Genomic DNA, 19,459 nt, shown 5'->3' with positions numbered 1-19,459 from the left:
CCTGCACACCCCACACTGGGGATCAAGCCTGCAACCTGAGCATGTGCCCTAACCGGGAATCAAACCGTGACCTCCTGGCTCATAGGTCAACGCTCAACCACTGAGCCACGCTGGCTGGGCAAGGCCTTACCTCTTAATGACGAACTGGATGCTGTTGCTGGCCTCCAGGATCTTCCGGAGCTTGGCAATCCCGAAGCAGTTGGGCCTGCGGAGGGAGATGCCTTCAGGCAGCCCCACCACAAACAGCTCCTCTGGGTACATCAGGAACTTGGAGTAGGGCACCTTGACGGGCTCCGAGATGCCAATGGCCTTGGCTGCAGAGACACAGCTGCTGTAGGGCCACCAGAGCTATGGGGCCACCGGCCTCAACTCCCGCGTCCCCTGTCTGCACGGGGGGCCACAGGTGCCAGAGCCCTTTTAGAGTCAGCACGTAGTTGGGCCTTTCTAACCTTCCGGAGAGGTGAGTACTGCTACCCAGTCCCCAGGCAAGAGACCTGGAGCCCAGGCGGGATGTGCCTCATCTCGGGTCCCAGAGCCCCAGAGGGGAGGTACGTGAATCCCACACTCGTGCTTGCTCCATGCCCCCACACCCAGGCAGTGCAGGAGAAACCACTGCCGGTTGGTGAGACCTGGCGTTGGCTCCACCCAAGACCATGTGCCCTCTGTTGCCAGAAAAGCCCTCCAGAGGGTCCTCTGCCACCATAAAGAACCCCAAAACTCTGTGTGGCCTAACACCATGCTTTGGGGAGAGGACAGAGCTGAGGTCCAGGCCAGGTGCTGCCTCTGCCTAGTTGTGGGGCCTCAGAGAAACCATGTCACTTCCCCACGCCTCATTCTCCTCATCTGTGAAATGGGTATTAGGACACAAGGATTTTGTGAGATGGGACGAGAGAACCTGTGAGAAGCACTTAGCCAGCACCTGGCAAACCACAGGCGCTTAATAAAGAAAAGCTTTCTAATCTGCCTCCCCATCCTCTCCTGGTCTCTCTAGGAAAGTCCTTGCTATGTAACGAGTCCTCCTGAGGACTCTGAACGACGGTGCCCATGAGGACAGAGGGGCCGTTCTTACAGTGGAGTAAGGACCGCTCCCACCGGAGGCTGAGGCGGATGGGTGCGCGTGAGCCTGCTGGCCGAGCGGGCCAAGGTGCAGCATGCAGAGGTGGGGTTCTCTGGCAGTGCCTGTCTCCCTGGCTGCCCCATCCCTTTCCCAGTGGGTCCCTGCCCTCGCTGCCCTCCCCACCTTGTGCCCAGGCAGGGAGCAGCTGGGATGGGGGGCCAGGCCAGGCTGCCGGCCCTGCTGTTCCTTGCTCACCGTATCTCGTGTTAAAGAGCAGCTCCACTTGCTTCCGCAGGGGCCGGATCACATCGCCGTGGCCGTCTGAAAGGCAAAAGCAGCGTGGAGCCCCCTCAGTGGCAGCAGCACCCTGCTTCTCAGCGCAGGTCCCAGCTCTGCTGGCACCAAGAGTGACCCTGTGGTGGGACCTTGGGATGGGGCAGGCCAGGTAACCCAGTCCTTCAGAAATGGCACCCCAGACAGGCCTGCAGCTCCGGGGCTCCAATCCTGCTTGTGAAACCCAGTCTAGGGCATCCCCAGGCCGAGCGGAGGTCTGGAAGGTTTTGTAGCCCAAGAATGATAACGGGCCTAGCGGAGGTCTGGAAGGTTTTGTAGCCCAAGAATGATAACGGGCCTAGCGGAGGTCTGGAAGGTTTTGTAGCCCAAGAATGATAACGGGCCTTTCTAGGTAAAGTGTCACTCCAGACCAGCGAGTTACTTAACCAGTTAACTGCCACGATATTTTGAATTTAATTAAAAAAGGTCCACCGTCTGCCTCTACGGCCGCTTATGGGGTACAAATGGTTAACCAGTAAACACTAAGCCTGCAAATCGAGGATGCTGCCACCAGGCTGGTGGCAGTGGACTTTGGTTAACGCTTCGTGGTTCCAGCTGCCTGGCCTGGTTGGGGAAGTGACCCTTCTCTCCTTTCCTCTGACACCCACTCATTCCACTGCAGGAGCAGCCACTCCTGAGATGAAACGGGCCCATCCTCACGTTGACCCCCCTTCCTGGCCTATTCTCATTTTCAGCAGGAAGGGAGTGAGCGTGTTCCTAAGAATGAGCATGCCTGATGGACACCAAGCCCGTTTTGGGCTTTCAGGCCTACACTGCACTTGCTCAGGAAGACCGACTCAGCCCTCATCCTTAAGATCTTTGTGGATGATGGGGCAAACAATTAAGAAATAAAGAAAGGGAAAAAAATCTTCGTGGAAAGAAGTGTGTATAAAAGCAAAAATCGAAAGCCTTGCAGTTTCCCTTCCCAGAAAGCCCTGCGGTACCTCTGACCAGGTGCCTCCTAGGAAGCAGGTCTGCAAACCTCCCACCTTAGGCCGCCCACTGGACTCCATCCCCAGATGATGTGTTGAAGAGAGAGAAAGGAGAGATGAGGGGCAGGGGAGGCCGCAGAGATGGGGAGGTGGTCAGTTCCTTACCCTCCACAGGCCGCTCCTCTGTCCGCAGGTCCTCGCTGGGGCCTTTGTCTGAAAGAGAAGAGAGGATGCTGGGAAGCCACGTTCATCACCTCCTGCACCCTGTGGTGCCAAAGTCAGGTCAGACAGGTGAGGAGCGGCAGGCCGGGGGGCTCTGACGCTGGAGCATGGCATAGTGACCCCCAGACGGGATCAGGGATCTTGATTGAGCACAGGCACCCCGCCCTCAGCCCCACGTGAGGAGGGCAGGTTCAGAGACCAGGCATCCCATCACATTTGGCAAGCACCCCCGAGGGCCAGCCCCGTGCCTGTCCGTCCTTCCTACTATGCACTACGTTCCGTTCCAGGCACCAAGGACACACAGGAGCAAGACAAAGCCCTGTCCTCCTGGAATGATGCAGACATAACACACATTGGCAGATGGTACTGATGCCATCAAGAGAAACAGAATCAGATAAGGGCACAGAGGGAGGGGCTGGTGTAGGGCATGGAGCCATCCCAGGTCTGGTGGTCAGGGGGTGGGGCTGATGAGGTGGCACTGGCACCAGCCCAGGCTGCCAGCTATGGGTCCAACCTTGTTTCCAGATGCTTATTGTCCACAGGTAGCAAGGACGCAGGGCAGCAAATGGGAGGTGGCTGCTGAGGCTGCGTGGAGGTAGAGGGGATCCTTGCTGGCCTGGGGGGTCCGAGGTGGGAGGCTTTCTGCAGGAGGGGACGCCTGGGCTGGACCCCGTGTCCAGGAAAAGGAGGATGGGAGGGACACAGGCAAGGAGGGAGGCACAACATGGGGAAGGGGCGAACTCTGAGGTGATGGGTTTGGGCTGGGGATGACATGGGAATTGTGACAGTGGGAGTGGGGTGAATGGGCCAGGTCCCTGATGGGTACAGGCCCTCGGCAGCGGCCTTTATTGCTGGGGCTGAGGAAGGTACAGGGATTTTCACCATTTGTGACAATTAGACGGGAGCTGTGACGTAGGAAGTTCACTGGTGCCTTCACACGCAGTACCAAGCCCTTCAACAGCTCCTTTCAGCCCATGACATGCAGCTGAGCTGGGGAATGGTGGAGCAGGTGGACCCCAGGTCTGCTCTCCCAGCTCTGGAGAGCGTGCAGTGGTGAGGGGTGCAGGGCGCCGTCCCCCTGCCCAGAGCTGAAGGAAAGGGGCTAATCCTGGGAGAGCTGTCATGGTCAAGGCCCGATCACTGATTGAGGAAGGGGAGCCCACACATCTGGGGTCATCAGATAAGCCTGGCCTTGGGGCTCAGCCTGGAAAGAGCTGGAAGGTTCTGGAAGGACTCATCTATGCAGCCGACTTGAAAAGGTGGAGGGCCAGCCCTGAGGTTTAGGCCTAACCTTTCCTCAGGGAAATGGACACCCTGCAGGCAGTGCGTGCTGGGTCCACGTGACCGAAGAACTGGCTGTGGGAGAAGAACCAGCCAACAGCTTGTGGTTAATGCCCTGGAAACAGCTCTCAGCCAATGATGGGGGGTGATCTGGCAGATCACTAACCCAGCTCCCTCTTCACCCGGCTGCGTCATCTCAGCACATGACTAGTGGGTCTCATGGGCCCTCCGCTCAGCTGCCTGCAGTGGCCACACCTGATAACACGACTGTCCTGCCTCAGCCCACTTCCCACCTGGTGTCCCCGACCTCCTCCCAGATGAATCAATGCACTGCTCTCGGCCAGCTTCTGGGGGACCCACTAATACGCTGGAGAGCAGGGCAGACAGGAAGGCAGGAGTCTGGTGGGGACAGAGGGACAAGCAGGGCCACCAGGGAGGGGTTCCTGGGCAGGTGCCCGTGACAAGGAGGCAGGAACTGTGTCTATCCTAGGATGCAGAAAGCTGCCAGATGGTGATGATGCCACACCTGGAACACCTGTTTAGTTCACCAGGTGGCCTGCGAGGCACAGGAGAGGGGAGACCGGGCCCTGGAGTCTGACCCTGCCATGAGCTGTCCATGTTGCAGTGCCAACACCCCCTTCTGTCCCCCGGCAGGAGCAACAGTCTAGAGCACCAGGCCCTGACCCAGCCATTCACAGGGCCCCAAACTGGGAGTGGCTTATGCCAGCCTCGTTGGGCCCCCCAAATTGGATTAGGTCCTCTCCTGGGGAATCTTTCAAAGGGCGCAGGAGATAAAAAAAAAAATTGATTTATTCTTCCTGGCACACAGGGCAGGTGCTTTGGGGGTCTACATTCTTTAAATAAGGGGAACTTGCCATTGACTCTGAACATTCCTGTCCATAAGCTGACTGCTCCCCATTCAACAGTGGGAAACCGGAAACAACCTCAATCAGTGACCACGGGCGTGCCGACACAGCGATACCACGCTGCTGCACAGCTGTCCACGGTGAGGACACGAGGGACAGAGTGTACAAAACAGTAGCCCGTGCATCAGCCTGTGTGCAGTTTCTTGCTGTCAAACCAGCAGGGAGAACCTTTCCAACAGAAGGGGCACCGTGCTGGTCCACGCCCCCCACCCTCTCGTGCCACCAGCCCCTAGGTCGCCAAATTGGGACCCCGATGGTATCCTCGAATACTGCTGTGAGCACAGCCAGGCACCAGGGGACCTAGTGGCCAGGCCACACTGGCAGCTCACCCTGAGCCTCTGGCCAGCTAAGCTCCCCACCGTCTACACACACGGCTGTCAAGTCTGGTCACGCCCAGCCCGTGCCTGACAAATACTATTCCTTCTTCATCACCAAGGGATGGAAAACACATCACAGCTGATTTAGGAGACGAGAAAGATAAAGCACTGAACCTAACACAGCTTCTGTTTTGATGTTTCTTTTTCTTAACTAGTGATTATGTTTTCAACACCCTTGTCAACAGAGCACACTCGACTTTTTGTCTTTTGCATTCGCCTTCGTTGCCTATTTTTAGTGGCTGTGTCAGGAGGAGACCATTAACGGCGCCCTGGTTCTTTCCAATTTTCACTGTCATCAGTAACACAGCTACAAACACTGCAGGAAATACTGTCCGTACTGCAGATATTCCTAGGACTGTATTCCTGGGATGACCACAGGGAGCTCATTTTCATGGCTCTTCAAGCTGACAAACTTCTTTTATCATTATTATTATTATTATTATTATTATTATTATTACTGGAGGCCCAGTGCACGAAATTCGTGCAGGGCGGGGGGGGGGGTGTCCCTCAGCCTGGCCTGCAACGATGCCAGCGTCCCTTGCCCTGGCCTCTGGCCAGAGGCCCCTCCCCTCCCTCCATGCGGCTGGGACGTGGACGCTGGGCTTGTGTCACTGGGGGCAAGGTGAGCCCAGTGTCCCTCGCCCAGGCCTCTAGCCAGAAGCCCCTCCCCTCCCTCCATGCGGCCACCATCTTTGTTGCCGAGTGATGATTAATTTGCATATTACTTTTTCATTAGATAGGATTTTCAAATTTCTTTAAAAAGCAATTTGCACATTTGCATTTGCACCGAGTGAGTACCCATTTCCCAATACACTCAACAAAAGTTATATCCGATTAAAAGGTGCAAAAGACATGGCCCTGTGCAAGCCCTCATTCCTCTGCACCCATCTACTCGCTGTCTGTTTACTGGCGCAACCAGATCACCCATGCATGTCGTGGTGGACACTGGCATGTACCACCAAGATCCCCAGCCTGTTGCCCCAGCAGCAGAGACTGTGGTGAGCTGGCAGCCCAGGGAGGTTGCCCCTTCAAGGACCGCCCTTCAGGGCCAGCCCACATCCCATAACCAATTGAGGAATAAAGACCAGGACACCCCAGTTCAACTCAGAACTCTGGGGGGCTGTTCTGGCTCCAGAGCCCCCCGTGTGGTTGGTGGAGACTGTTACTGGGGTTGCATCATGGCTCAACCTTTCCTTCTGCCCCCTGTGCTTCCATCCCTTTGTTTACATAGGTGTTGATCGCAAGGGCGGCCCCCAATAAACATCCCACACATTAAACTCCATCTCTGTCCCCTGGTGAACACGACCCATGACGCATGTCCTTGGGCTGTGAGTTCTTGTGCATTTCAGCCCAGTGCTCTGGCCTGTCAAAGCCACAGAGAACATCAGTCTGGGGTGGACTCCCCATTCCTTCCTGAGGCATCTGCATACTGCATGGTCCTACTGCCCGAGGTCCCTTTATCCGCCGGACTAATGTTCCTGGAAGGACCGAGCCCTTCAGGCCAGCACAGGAAACCTCCCCAGGTGAAGGCTAGGTGCCCCTGCAGCCCTGCTTCCCCGACTTGCCCCTCATGCATGGCCCACACGGTCCCTTCTGATGACTCCCAGTCATCTGTGTGGAAATCTTTTCCAGAACCGTGCCTGGGACTGATGCCGGTCTGCCTAACTGCAATTTGGGCAAAACCTCATCGTGACGTGCGTTTTCTTTTGACAGCTCTGCTTCCAACCACCATCGCTTCTCAAGTGCTATGGACAGTGGAACTCAGGGATTAGCTGCCTGGGATCTGTCGGCAGCTGGAGATGTGCACTCAACCACAGCAGCTCCGCAGACCCACGCAACTCCTTAATGAATGGGGCTCTCAGGTCCTCCTCGCTCTCCCCCATTTCCAGACCATCCTCCCTAACCGGGATGGAGCAAACGGGGGGCGGAGATGTTGTGCCTTTATTCCGTCACCGATTCACACGGCACCACCCACTGGCGCCTGCAGGAAGCCTTTTTATTTATTTTTCCAGTCACTCATTTTGTCCCCAGCCCATTTCTTACCAGTCATCATCTCCATCCCATAACCAGAATCTTCCGAGGGTAGGTGCCCGGGCATCGAATCTGTCATTTCCTCAGAGGTTGGCGACGGGTCTGGAGGTAAAACTCCAAATGATAAGAGAATCTCCTGCCTGTCCCACCCCGAGGGGACCCGAGTCCAGCATGTCACCAGAGCAGGACCCTGTAGGAAGCCGTGCCCTGGGACTCCGGGAGGGCAGCCTTAATGGTCGGAGGCCAGGCCGGGCCAGGGGCCTGCAACTACGGGCTCAGTGGTTACCCCATGCTGACCCTCCAGCGGCCAAGTACACCGTCCTCACAGACGTGGAAACTGAGGCTTGGAGATTGCAAGTGTGGAGTCAAACTCAGATCCTCTTACGCCAGTGACTTTTCTTCTCCTCCCCCCTGCCTCCCAAATCCCAGGGGAGCCAGGCCAGAGAGGTAAAGGTGGGGGGAGGGAGCCTTTAGGAAGCCTGGGGCTGAGGCCTGACTCCTGGCACACAGGGCAGATGCGGCTGCAGAAGGCATATGCGATACCCCACCACCCTCAGGACCGAACTAGAGAACCAACAGGGGCCACCCCAGTCTAGCGGGGAGGGCATAGGGTGGTTCCCGTAGGAGCCCTGTTGTGGGGGTTGCTCGATTCCTGTAGGGTCAGGTTGGGGCCGCAGGGGCAGCCCTTAGATGCTCGTCCCTTACCTGGGATGGTGACCTGAATGATATCCAGATCTTCTGGCTCCATTTTGATGGGCCTCAGCACCCCCAGCTCCCCGGAGGTTCCTGGGAGGAGACAAGAGATCCAGTCAAATGCGGACGTGAGCGTGGCTGGGCAAGGCGAGCCATTCCAAAACATCCTATCGTCTGGGACTTGCTGGTAGCACCCAGGAAAAGTATCGGCCCCTATGCTCCTGCCCAGACCAGGAACAGAGGGCCAGGCAGGACGGCAGGCCAGGCCTGGTGGCTCTAATTTACAGACCTGGCAGCTGATGCCCACAGAGAGAAAGCCACTCGCCATAGACATACTAGGACGTAGTGCTGATGCCAGAATCCAGGTCTCCCAACTCCTTCCGTGCTACCAAATCTCACCTGCCCCTCCCTGCCCCCACCCCGTGAGCTCCCAGCTGTGCTGCAACTCCCAGATGCTCTGAGGCCTGGAGGGTGAGGGGCAGGGGTGGGCAGAGGATATTAACTAGGACTCCAGGCTCATGGTGGGGTGCTGCACCCTGCGGGGTCCTGCCCCTCCTCACCTGGCCCACAGTCTTCAGAGATCCCGCTCCTGTCTGACCTGTGGGAAGGAAGCCGAGAAAGGACATGGCACCAGCCCAGCTCTGCCCTCCAGGCTGCCAATCAGAATGCACCTCAGACCACGCTCACTCCAGCCCCACAGGATGGCCCTCTGAACAGCACGGTCCCCAGTGCCGGGACAAGAGCCTGCTGCTCTCCTGGGGTGAACTGTCTGGGTGCCCACCTCCCCCCACCCCCTCCCCAGCTGGGAGCTCCTGAGGCCTCGCTCTGACCACGTTGGGGGCTCAATTTAGCACGGTGGGGGGTTGACCAGTGCTTTCTGGGAGGACGGAGAGCTATAGCCTAGAGGGGGTATGGGATCAAAGCTGGGCCGGGTCCCTGGATGGATGATTCAGTTAATTCACGGAGCCGGGAGGGGAAGCTGGGCAGGACATGGGGACTTGGGATAAATGGCCCACCCCTGTGTGGGTGGCGCTGGTAGATGGTGACTGGGCCAAAATCTGAGTGCTGGGCCTTGTGGACACACAGGGCAGATGCCTGGTTGCCAAGGAAGGCTTCTGAGACCAGGTGGCATGCAGCTAGTTCCCAAGGGGGGACGAGTTCTCCAGGTGGAGGAAAATCGGCGGTCTGTCCTTCTCTGTCCCTTTATCCCCCTGCCCCAGTGGGGTGAGGACACACTGTGTGTCAGGGTGTCTACGCGGGATGACCCTGTGCCTGTGAAAGGGATCAGGGGGTTGGGAGACAGTGGGCACAGCATCCCGGGCCAGCCCCAGGCCTTGTTCCTCCCTGCAGGTGCCGCCACCTCACCCAGAGTGGGGGTGCTCATGGGCTCGGAGCTGGGGTGTGGCCTTACCGAGCAGTCCCTGCCAGGTCAAGAACGGTGGCACGGGAGACTTCTGCAGAGGTGTCCTCTGGCGGGCTGGCTGGCTCCAGTTTCGTGGGGTCTTTGGTAAACTTGTTCCCTGGGTGGAGAGTTGGGGAGGGGCGGGGAGGTCAGGGTGAAGGCTCTCCAGCCTCCTCCTGCCTGGGCAGGGGACTCTGCGTGAAGCTCTTGGGAGCACCCTTGGGTGTGGTCTGGTCTCGGACCCTCCATCTTGCAGGCTCCATGTCTGGCTGGGCCAGGGTGGGTCCTAGGGAAAGAGGCTTCCCCTGGGAGAAGGAATAAGGGCCACAGTGCCAGGGGGGCCAGGGATCTGCGAGGACTGGGAAGGAGGAAGGAGGAAGGAGCTGCCAGCAATGACGGTCCCGACCACCCACAGGTTGCTGGGGCTGAGGGAGCCCTCGGGAAAGGGGCTGAGTCTCCCCGAAGGCCGTGCGACTGGGCCATTCTCTCATGTAGTTACCCCAGGGACCCAGAGGAAGGTGCTCTTATCACACCCACTTCACAGATGTGGAAACTGAGGACCATAAAACCCTGCCGACAGTCACAAAGCTAGCGGGAGGTAGGGCCGGAACTGGGACCCAGGTACACTGCACCCCAACATCCGAGCTCCCTTTGTAGAATCAGGCAGAGGGGGCTTCCCCCTCAGAGGCCTGCTTTCTACCGGCTATGGCCTGGGCTCCAGGGCCACATGCCAGGCCCCACTGCTCACTAGCTGGGCTTCGGGGAAAAGAAAAAGAGAACACTTCATAGGGCTGTTGAAAACGCAATTTAATTAAAATGAAGTATTCGAACAGCTTAGAAGAGTACCTGGCACATGTTAGTATTCAGAAAACATTAGCTTTATTGTTCGCTATTCAGAGCATCCCAGGTCTCAGGGGGTGTCTGCTCCCGGGAGCTGGGGGCCTGTGCCTGCCCGAGTTGCAGAAGCCACACCCAGGATCCTCTCCGTCCCAGGCCTAGTGTAATGGCAGCTCAAGCACTCTTGGGGGCATCAGCTTGGTGCTTCAGAAAGATAAGATGGTACCCACACATACCTGTGAAAATTCGCTCATCAAACATCCTGGAGAGAGAGGAGAGACGGGCATGAGAGCGGTGTAGCTGCAGGGCTCCCACAGGCTCAGGGTCCCTTCAGTGACGGTCACTGGAGTCCTACATGCACGGCTATAGCTGCAGACCTGGGCCCGGGGCTGTGGCCGCATGAGGACAGGAGAGGGTGTGGTCCGGAACAGCCAGATACCCCAACAGCCAGATACCCGAAACCATTTCTCCTCAGCCAGGGAAGGCATGGGCAGGCCCCCGGGGGGTTCTGGATGGTCCAACATGCTCAGCACGATGCCTCAGGGGCCTCCTCCAGCCCTGAGCTCTCCTTGGCCACAGCTGGTGGATGACTCACGCCTTTCCCACCAGGGGCCTGCAGGCTTTTGCCCAATCCTGCCTGTGTCTCAGGGACAGTCATGGAGAGACCCTGCTCCCAAGAAGCTATCTGTTGACTGTGTAAGCCAGGCCTGTCATCAGGTCACAGACATGCAAGATGACACCTGGGACCCCTCATGTGTCTCAGAAGCCCAGGAGGCCCAAGCAGAAAGGGAGTCGGGAAAGACTTCAGGGGAGGGATGGCAAACTCAGGTAAGATGGCTGAGAGGTTCTCTAGATAAAGGCACGGGGTGCGGCGGGGGGTGGGGGAGGGTGGGCGGTGAAGGGCGGGGGTGCAGGGGAGCTCCACCTGGCTGATGCTCAGGCACATGGTCTCCACCCTGTGGGCAATGAGGAGCTCTGAGGGGCACAGCACCATCAGATCACTCCATCCTCACCCAGAGAATGGACTGGAAGGGGGATGGCTGGGAGGCTGGGCCAGTCAGAGACCCCTGAGTCATGCTGGCGAGAGACCTAGAAATTTGGCCAGGAAAATGAGATGGAGGAAAGGTGGGCAAGGTGGTCTGTTCTTAGTCCCAACCAGGGTGGCACCCAGTGGGTTGGGGAGTCCTGGGCAGTGGATCTGGGGCCTGCAGTCAAGCCTGTGTGCCAGGGAATGGCTGGACAAGGGGACCGGCCCTCAGTCGTTGAACCCAGGCTACAGCGGCGGCCTGGGACCGATGAAGGGGAGGTCTGAGTCCAAAAACAAGGGGCAACGCCCAAGGCTGGCCCAGTGGAAAAGTCAAACACATGCAAAAAAGTCAGCGACAGGATGCGGGGCCATCACTGGGGCGGTGAGACCACAGCACAACCTGACCTCAGGCATGGCTTCCCGTTCTCATGCCGAGCGGCCCGGCTCCCCTGCTGCTCCCGGAGGCCCGGGCACGGGGTCCCACGAGACCCAGAAGCAGCCAGGGAGGAATTCTGGAGGAAAGTGGCTTCCTCAGCCTCTCCCAGGGACCGGAGGCTGCCAGTGTCCCTGTGGTTTTATTATTTATGGTGTTAGTTATTTATGGGGAGCACAGGATGGGGGCTCGTGCAGTTCCCCGGTGGAGTTGGGGGGCAGATGACAGGGAGAAGGTCTGATGGTGGCTCTAAGACTGTGACGGACGTTCTCACAGGCTGCCTAGCGTGAGGGCCGTTGGATGGGCGTTGACCACGTAACTGTAATCTTCCACCGCACAGGCCACACACTTTCCCTCTTACGTTCTGCCTCAGGTGGAACTGACATGTCGTCCCCTCCGGTGTGAATTCAGATGCCCTCACCAGGGGCTCATGTCCTGGAGGGACGGGGATTTGGAGGCCAGGGCTCGGCACAAGTGTGAACCTGGGGGCCAGGGAGCCCCCTGCCACCAACAAGAAGCACAGGCCTTGAGAAGGGGCTTCTCCCTTTGTAGGAGAGCACCCTGCCCTCTCCCCACCCTGGGCAGACACCTAGGCTGAGGCAGAGACTCCACCTTCTGGCTGCTTCCTAAGCCCCCTTTTTTTCTGACCCATGTCGCTAGAATGATCCCAGATGCTCTATTGATGAGGCTGAGATGTGTAGTAGGGGGAAATGTACACAGGGCTCAGAACGGAGCAGCAATTGTTCTAGTCATTTAGTGCATGGACAATCACTATAGCCCCATTTTACAGATGAGGCAAGTGAGGCACAGGGCAGTCAAGTAATTTGCCCATGCATGTGCCCTGGCTGGGAATCGAACCGTGACCTTTTGGTTCATAGGTCGATGCTCAATAGCTGGGAAATGGTGGGGCCAGAATTGGAACCTAGGCCATCAGGGCTGATGTGCTTAGCTACTACTTTATATATCAGGGAAGTGAAGTCAAGAAAAAGAACCGGTGTTTATGGAGCATGTCAGGTGTGTTACGTCCACTTCCTCAGTTTATGTTGAAGAAAACCATTGTTCCTGTTTTTAGAGAGGAGGAAACAGGCTCAGAAGAGAAGTTGCTATTCAACGTTATCAAGATGTGAGTGGTCACCCAGTCAGTGTGGCTCAGTGGTTGAGCATCGGCCTATGAACCAAAAAGTCATGGTTCGATTCCCAGTCAGGGCACATGCTGGAATTATGGGCTCGATCCCCAGTTGGGGGTGTGCAGGAGGCAGCCAATAGATGATTCTCTCTCATCATTGATGTTTCTATCTCTCCCTCTCTGAAAGCAATAAAAATACATTAAAAAAGAAAAAAGATGTGAGTGGCTTCAAGCCCAGTCATCTGATGCCAAAGCTGCCTCCTCCAGGAAGCCCCATGGGTTTGCTGCTCAAATGCCATTGAGTCTACACCGGGAACGTTTCGAAGTGACCACCCCTCATGATGGGCAGTGGCCGCTGGGAGCAGGTGGGGACTATGCCTGCTCTTTCATAAAATCTTCAGGGGAGCCAGTGAAGGGCTGAGCGTGTAGGAGGGACATGCTAGTGAAGCATTCAATGAGCTATAGTTTGGCTTGAGGGAGATGAAACACACGGTCAAGCACATGAGGGGACACTGGGATGTCCTTGTTGTTTTCTTCTCCCCTACCCCCCTACCAAGAGTCAACGGAAGAAAATGGACTTAGGCAACAGCAAGAGGGATTTAAGCTAGACAGCAATAACACTGCCTGATGACTGACTACAATGCACCTCCAGAATCATTCATCAAGTGGGCTCCACAGGAGGGTTGTAAAAGCGCATGAAATGGCTCCAATGCAGATGCAAGCAAGGAGTGTGCTAATGAAGGAAGGGGGCGTGGTCTTCCAGACGCTGAGAAAAACAAAAGCAAGCCTTGAAAGGCAGACAGGTGGGAAGCTGGTCCAGGTGGAGGAAGAGCTTCAGCAAAGGCCCACAGGCAGGGGAGGTGGCAGGAGTTCCTGGGGATGTGGGAAGGCAGGGCAGCAAGAAGGCTGGCTCGGTGGCTGCCAACAGGCCAGAGTGTGCCCTGCACCCTGAGGGCCAGAGGCGGTAAAGGCTTCTGGGTGGGAGACCCACACTATCAGCCCTGACTTCCAGAATCATCTCCTGGGAGGCATCAGGAGGCCCACCCACAGTCCTGGCCAGCTGCCTCAGCCTTCTGTCCTCGCCCAGGCCTCTCACATGAGCCCTCTTCTCTTCTTATCTCCACCCCTCTCTTCCCTGAGATCCCTTCCTGGCCCAGGCTGACAATGTTCAGATTTTTATCTCTAACCCAGGCCTCTCTCCAGAGCTCCTGACATCTCAACTTGGCCTCTGAGAACGTCATCTCCTGATCTTCCCTGAGTTCACATATCCAACGTGAACTCACTTGGAAACATGGGGGTGATCCCTGTCTCCCTGCTCCCCTCCCAGCTCCCACATTCCATCCACCAGCAAACCCCATCACAGCTGAGCATCTGTCCCAAATCCCGCCACCTCTCTCCCTCCACCGGCCACGCTGGCCTGGCTCACTGCTCAGCCTCCTGCCAGTCTCCCCACCTCTGCTCAAGTCTCCCCGCAGCCAGAGGGCCTGTGAGACCCCGCCTCTGGCCTCTACCCGCCCTGCAGAAGTCCTACCCACCACCCTAGAGCAATTCTCAACCTTTGCTGACGCCCGGCCTCCTTGCAGCCCCGGGTAATCTAAGCTGCTCGCTGAGGCCATCCATTACGCCCAAACACTGCCCAGCTCTACGTGGGCCCACCCTTCTCAAACTCCCAGCTCTAGCTCTCAGAGGCCCCTGACCACCCTAAGTTGGCGCCCTCAACCCATTTCTCTTTCTCCCATTACCCAGGTTACTTCCTAAGCTCTAAGAAGTCAGAAGGTATGAGCCCAACTTGGCCAAGCATGCGTGCGTGCGTGCATTTGCTCACGCGTTCCATAGATCTGTATTAGGCATCTACTACCTACCAGGGACTGTCATGGTCACTGGGGATTCAGTAATGAGCCAAACACAGCCCTGTCCACGGTCCCTGCTTACTTTATAGTCTAGTGGCAACAAATAAGCGAGCAGGCACATGAGTAAATGAATGCACCAGCTCACACCGCCAAGAGGAAACATCCGGAACAGATGCCTGGGAGGGACCATGCAGTGCTGCCTGGAGGCAGGGGCTGGCGAGCTCAGCCTCTGGCCACCCCTCCATCTCTAACCATTTAGGAGGGATCATCCGGGAAGTCTGGGCATTGCCTGGAACTGTTGGTACAAGCTTGGTGGTGAGTCCAGTACCTGTGAGGGCAATTCTCCTGCCAGCTAGGAGGGCCAACCTCTCCCCAGGCAAGAGGAGACCACACCGCTGTTAGGTTAAAGGGTCAGAATTCTCTCCCAGGTCTGCCTGATTCTCTCTTTAAGTCGGAGAACCACTTCATTCCATCCCCGCCCCATCGTCGCCTCCCCAGGGCCCTGCCTCATGCCTGCTGTTGCCCCTGCCCAGCCTTCACACCCTAATACCTTGAACCAACCCAGGCCTAGCGTGGAACAAAGGTCATGCCCCCTGCAACCCACCCAGCACCTCTTAATGATGAAGTGGATGCTGTGCCGCTCCTCCAGGATCCGCTTCAGCTTGGGAACCCCGTAGGTGCAGGGACGCTTGAAGGGGATCTTGTCCGGGATGCCCACGATCTCCACAGCCTCCGGGTCGCAGGCAATCTTCCTGTAGGGGACGGGGACCATGTGGTCCAGACCCAAGGCTTCCGCTGGAAAGGCAATGGCAAGGCTGAGTGCAACATGAAGGCCACAGGACACGCAGGGCCCCAGGGCCGTGGCTGCCATCACCTCCCACCTCCTGGCACCTCTGGCCACCCAGTGGCCATGCTGAAATGTCAAATCACGTCATCTCTCTTGGAAAATGCCCACAGGCTCCATCTCACTCAGGGATGGTCAAAGTCCTACCTGGGCCTCTGAGCTCGATGGGACAGGACCCCATCACCTGGGACCTTATCTCCCCCACCCCTCTCACCCCGCTGCTTGCTCATTCCAGTCTCTGGGCCTTTTTGTTGCTTTCCTAACAGGCCAGGCACACACCCACCCCAGGGCCTTTGCTCCTGCTCTCCTATTTATTCAGATACTTTCCTCCCACGTAACCAGATGCTCCCCTCTCTCCTTTTCTCTAAGTGTCTGTCAAATGCCCCCTCATCAGCCTAAAACAGCCCCCTCCACCCCTCCCAAGCCCACCCCGCTTTGTTTTTCACCCCAAGTTTATCAGGACCTGCCATTGCGGACATGCTTGTCTAGTCACTGGTGTGCCGTCTGGAACCTAAGCTCCACGGGAGCGGGGTGTCCTCGCTGCCCCACATCTGGGATCCAGACGGGGCTGGCACACCACAGTGCTCCTTGCACTTCCACTGAGTGAGTGAATGGCTGCAGGAAGGCCCCAGGCTCCAGGTGGCTCTGGCCGGATGCCGCTGGCCACACCGGTGAGTGAGCCTATTCCTCCAGCGAGGGCCTGGCACTCCTCTCACTTTTCAGTGACATCAATGAGACTCGCGCCGGAAGCCGACAGCATTGCCAACGAACCCGGGCTCATGAGTGGTCACTTGTTCTCTTCCTCTGGACTATGAGGTTTGGTCTTGGCATTTCAGACATTCACTCACACCCCAGCTCTCTATGTGCTTATTCATTCACTCACCAAACACTACTTGAGCACCCACGGTGTGCTTGATGGCACTTAAAAAAATTGATTTTTAGAGAGAAAGGAAGAGAAACATCAATCGCTTGCCTCCCATCTGGTCCTGGATCGGGGATCAAACCCAAAACCTAAGTATGTGCCCCGACTGGGAATTGAACCCGAAACCTTTTGGAGTACGGATGGCACTCCGACCAACGGAGCCACCTGGCCAGAGCTGGATGGTGCTTTCATGCGTCCCCGGTTCTCCCCAAGGCCTGGGAGGTCTCAGGAGATGAGCTGGGCTGGGTGTCCACTCTTTTTAAAAAATATATATTTTTATTGATTTCAGAGAGGAAGGGAGAGGGAGAGAAAGATAGAAAAATCAATGATGAGAGAGAATCATCGATTGGCTGCCTCCTGCACACCCCCTACTGGGTCATGTGCCCTTGCCCAGAATCGAACCTGGGACCCTTCAGTCCACAGGCCGATGCTCTATCCATTGAGCCAAACCAGCCAGGGCCGGTGTCCACTCTTGCCTTGCTACTCTGTTCTCTCCCAAGGGTCCCACATCTCTCACTGCTCCCTAGGCCCTTCCCCATCCTGGCCTTGTCTGTGTCCCCACCAGGTTTTGTCTTTGTCCTGACAACAATCAGCCCTGAGCTGGACCTCCCTCCAGCCGGGCCCTGACCAGGGCAGAGCAGCACTGTCTGGGGCCCTTCCTGGGACACTGCCGACACTGTTTTCCTGTTGATGCAGCCTAGGTCTGCGTTGGCGGCTTTGGCAGCCAGATCCCACTGTGAAGTCACACTTAATTCACTGTCAAATTAAACCCTCGAAATCTCAACAGCTGTCAAACCATTTCTTCCCCCGACTCCCCACTTCCAACATCACCAGCCACGCCCTAGCCCCAGCACTTGAGCAATAGGTTCCTCGAGTCTACGTAAATCCATCTCCACCGGGGTTCATCAGATGTGCTGGGCCTGCCTTTCAGCAGCAAGGGGCTCCGGTGGACAGAGGCATGACCCTGCCCGGCCCCCAGCTGCAGCAGGGCTGGGGAAGGGAGAACCAAGCCGCCATGCACCATTCGACACCCTTTGTCTAGTCTCTATGTTTCCCAGGTGACAATGTCCTTGAGGCTCCCTAAAGGCTGCCCCCCCTTTCTTCGTTATTTTTCCCTCTGCACCCCAGCCACATCATCTCCCCCAGAATTGGTAGCTGGAAGGACAGAACCAGAAGCAGAATCTATTCATCCGCGGTCTGCAGGATGCCTCAGGTCGCCCAATGTTCTCCCCAAAATTCACGGGGAGCCTCCTCCTCCCCTGGGCAGCTGACGGGAAGGCTGAGCAAGGGCAAGACCTGGGCCACTCTAATCCAACATTCCTGCTTGGATCTGGCTGTGGTGGGCCCAGGTGCTGATGTCTAGAAAAGGTTCCACATTCCGGAAACATCAAGAGCCCACAACAGGCCTGAGAACTGGTGGCTGCGTGCCAGCGGGGCTGGGGCAGAGCCCCCCCCAGCTCCCTCCCCCTGCCTCCCATCCAGTTCACACCTGCCTGGGGCCTGGAGGACTCAGGTGCAGACAGACAGCCCTCCAGTCTGGGCGGAGTGGGTGGGCCCGCATGGCCACATCAAAGGCACCCAGCCTCTCCCAGACTTCTCACTAAGGCCCCAAGGGCCTTGCTCAGCCCTGCCCCAACCTGGAACTGTCAAGCCCATGTGCCCAGGCCTCCTCAGCTCCAGCCTGGATCAAAGGGCACCTCCTTAGTGAAGCCATTCATGACTCCCCGAGCCTGCCGAGAACTCACCTTCCTCTGAGCTGCCTCTTTCTGAGGGCTCCTGTCCCTGTGTGCTACCCCACACTGGAGTGTGTGGCTGTGCAGCACTGCCTGCTACCAAAGACACAGCTTCAGCAACTGCTGCAACAACAGAGACCAGAGCTGGCCTGGGAGCCTGGCACAAGGAGGGGCGCTCGCGATGCACAACTGGTAAGTGTGCGGATCAATAAATGTGCGTGAAGAGAAGGGAGAAAGCAAGACCGATACGTGATGTAATACGTATGTCTGTGGTCTTCAACTCTGGTTCCTGGCGCAAGGACTCACAAAACCCTTGTAATCTCCTGAGTGACGGGTGTGTGTGTGTGTGTGTGTGTGTGTGTGTGTGAAGGGCAGCCTTTGTTATTCCTAAGAAGCCCCTTTCAACCATACCTGACAGGGCTTCGCTTCGGAGGCCCACCTAGCCCAGGCTAAGTCTCACAGAACAAGTGGGACTTTGACTCCAAAAGATGCACAGGGCATGCCAGGCAGAGGGCACCGCACAGGCAAAGGCAAGGAGGCAGGCAGGGGCACGGTGCTGTGGGGAATTTGCACGCAGCCATTTTTCACTGCCTGCCCCCCGATCTGCCTGCCTCCCACAGGTGAGTCAAGGTCTGGGCCTCTGCCATCAGCCCCACCCCCCGGAGAATCTAGAAGAGAAATATTGACACAACCACCCCCTCCTCAGACAGGAGATGACATTCGCGCTGATGGCATGCGGGTGCCAGCATATGGCTCTGGCTGTCATGTTAGGGAACACAAGTGACTGCCACGTACTGAGATGCTCAACACGCCACCAGGGACACACCGCGGCCGCCGCCCACTCACCATATCTGCTGTTGAACAGGATCTGCACGCACTCCCGGAGCGTGTTGATGTCCTCGGTTTCCTTGATGAAGGCGTCCCACTTCTCTATCAAAACACAGGAGGTACGAGTGAGGCCCAGTCAGAGACGTGACCCGTGGCCCGGCTGCCTCGTGAAGAGACGCCCCCGCTGCCCCCACTCCCGGCTGGGGCTGTGCCCAGAGACAGCCACTCTCTCTCCACCGCCCTGGGCCCCGGGCTTTCCCCTCCACAGCCCTTCCACCCGTTCCCACCTCGCACCTGACGCCCCAGCCTCCTCCAGGAGGCGGCCCCACACAGATCCAGGATGCTCTGACAGTCTCCCCACCCGCCCCCGCCTCTGGCCTCTGTCTACCCCACGGGCAGAGGATATGGCGCAGGCTCAGCGGTCCATCCTGGGCTCCTCCTGCCCAGACAGGTAGGCAGTCGGGAGAACGCTCCCTTGGAGAACAGACAGGCTGAGTCCTGACCTCAAAGACCCAGCCCTCATGCCTCATCCATCTGGGGTCTCACCTAGCCTTGGAGTTGTTGGCTTGCCCTAAACCCTTCACCCTACTGGCCTCTTACATGAA

General features: G+C 57.4%; 1 protein-coding gene across 2 annotated transcripts in view; it reads right to left on the bottom strand.

Moving 5' to 3' along the window:
• GTF2IRD1 (GTF2I repeat domain containing 1) overlaps nucleotides 1-19,459 on the bottom strand; it is a gene marked incomplete at its 3' end in the record, with an annotated part of 76,601 nt that overhangs the window by 45,126 nt on the left and 12,016 nt on the right. For both annotated transcript variants that reach the window (XM_081090352.1, XM_081090351.1), the window contains exons 7-16: nucleotides 18,873-18,956; nucleotides 15,139-15,322; nucleotides 10,328-10,353; nucleotides 9,264-9,372; nucleotides 8,413-8,450; nucleotides 7,865-7,945; nucleotides 7,172-7,261; nucleotides 2,488-2,535; nucleotides 1,313-1,378; nucleotides 131-314 (exon numbers count right to left, since the gene is read on the bottom strand). In XM_081090352.1, coding sequence (XP_080946478.1) covers nucleotides 131-314; nucleotides 1,313-1,378; nucleotides 2,488-2,535; nucleotides 7,172-7,261; nucleotides 7,865-7,945; nucleotides 8,413-8,450; nucleotides 9,264-9,372; nucleotides 10,328-10,353; nucleotides 15,139-15,322; nucleotides 18,873-18,956 — 910 coding nt within the window. The remainder of the gene's footprint in view (nucleotides 1-130; nucleotides 315-1,312; nucleotides 1,379-2,487; nucleotides 2,536-7,171; nucleotides 7,262-7,864; nucleotides 7,946-8,412; nucleotides 8,451-9,263; nucleotides 9,373-10,327; nucleotides 10,354-15,138; nucleotides 15,323-18,872; nucleotides 18,957-19,459) is intronic.

The sequence above is a fragment of the Myotis nattereri genome, assembly GCF_964212035.1.
Source record: "Myotis nattereri genome assembly, chromosome: 4".
NCBI classification, from domain to species: domain Eukaryota; kingdom Metazoa; phylum Chordata; class Mammalia; order Chiroptera; family Vespertilionidae; genus Myotis; species Myotis nattereri.
Note: the sequence above shows the minus strand (reverse complement) of the source record. Positions and strands in the feature narration are given on the sequence as shown.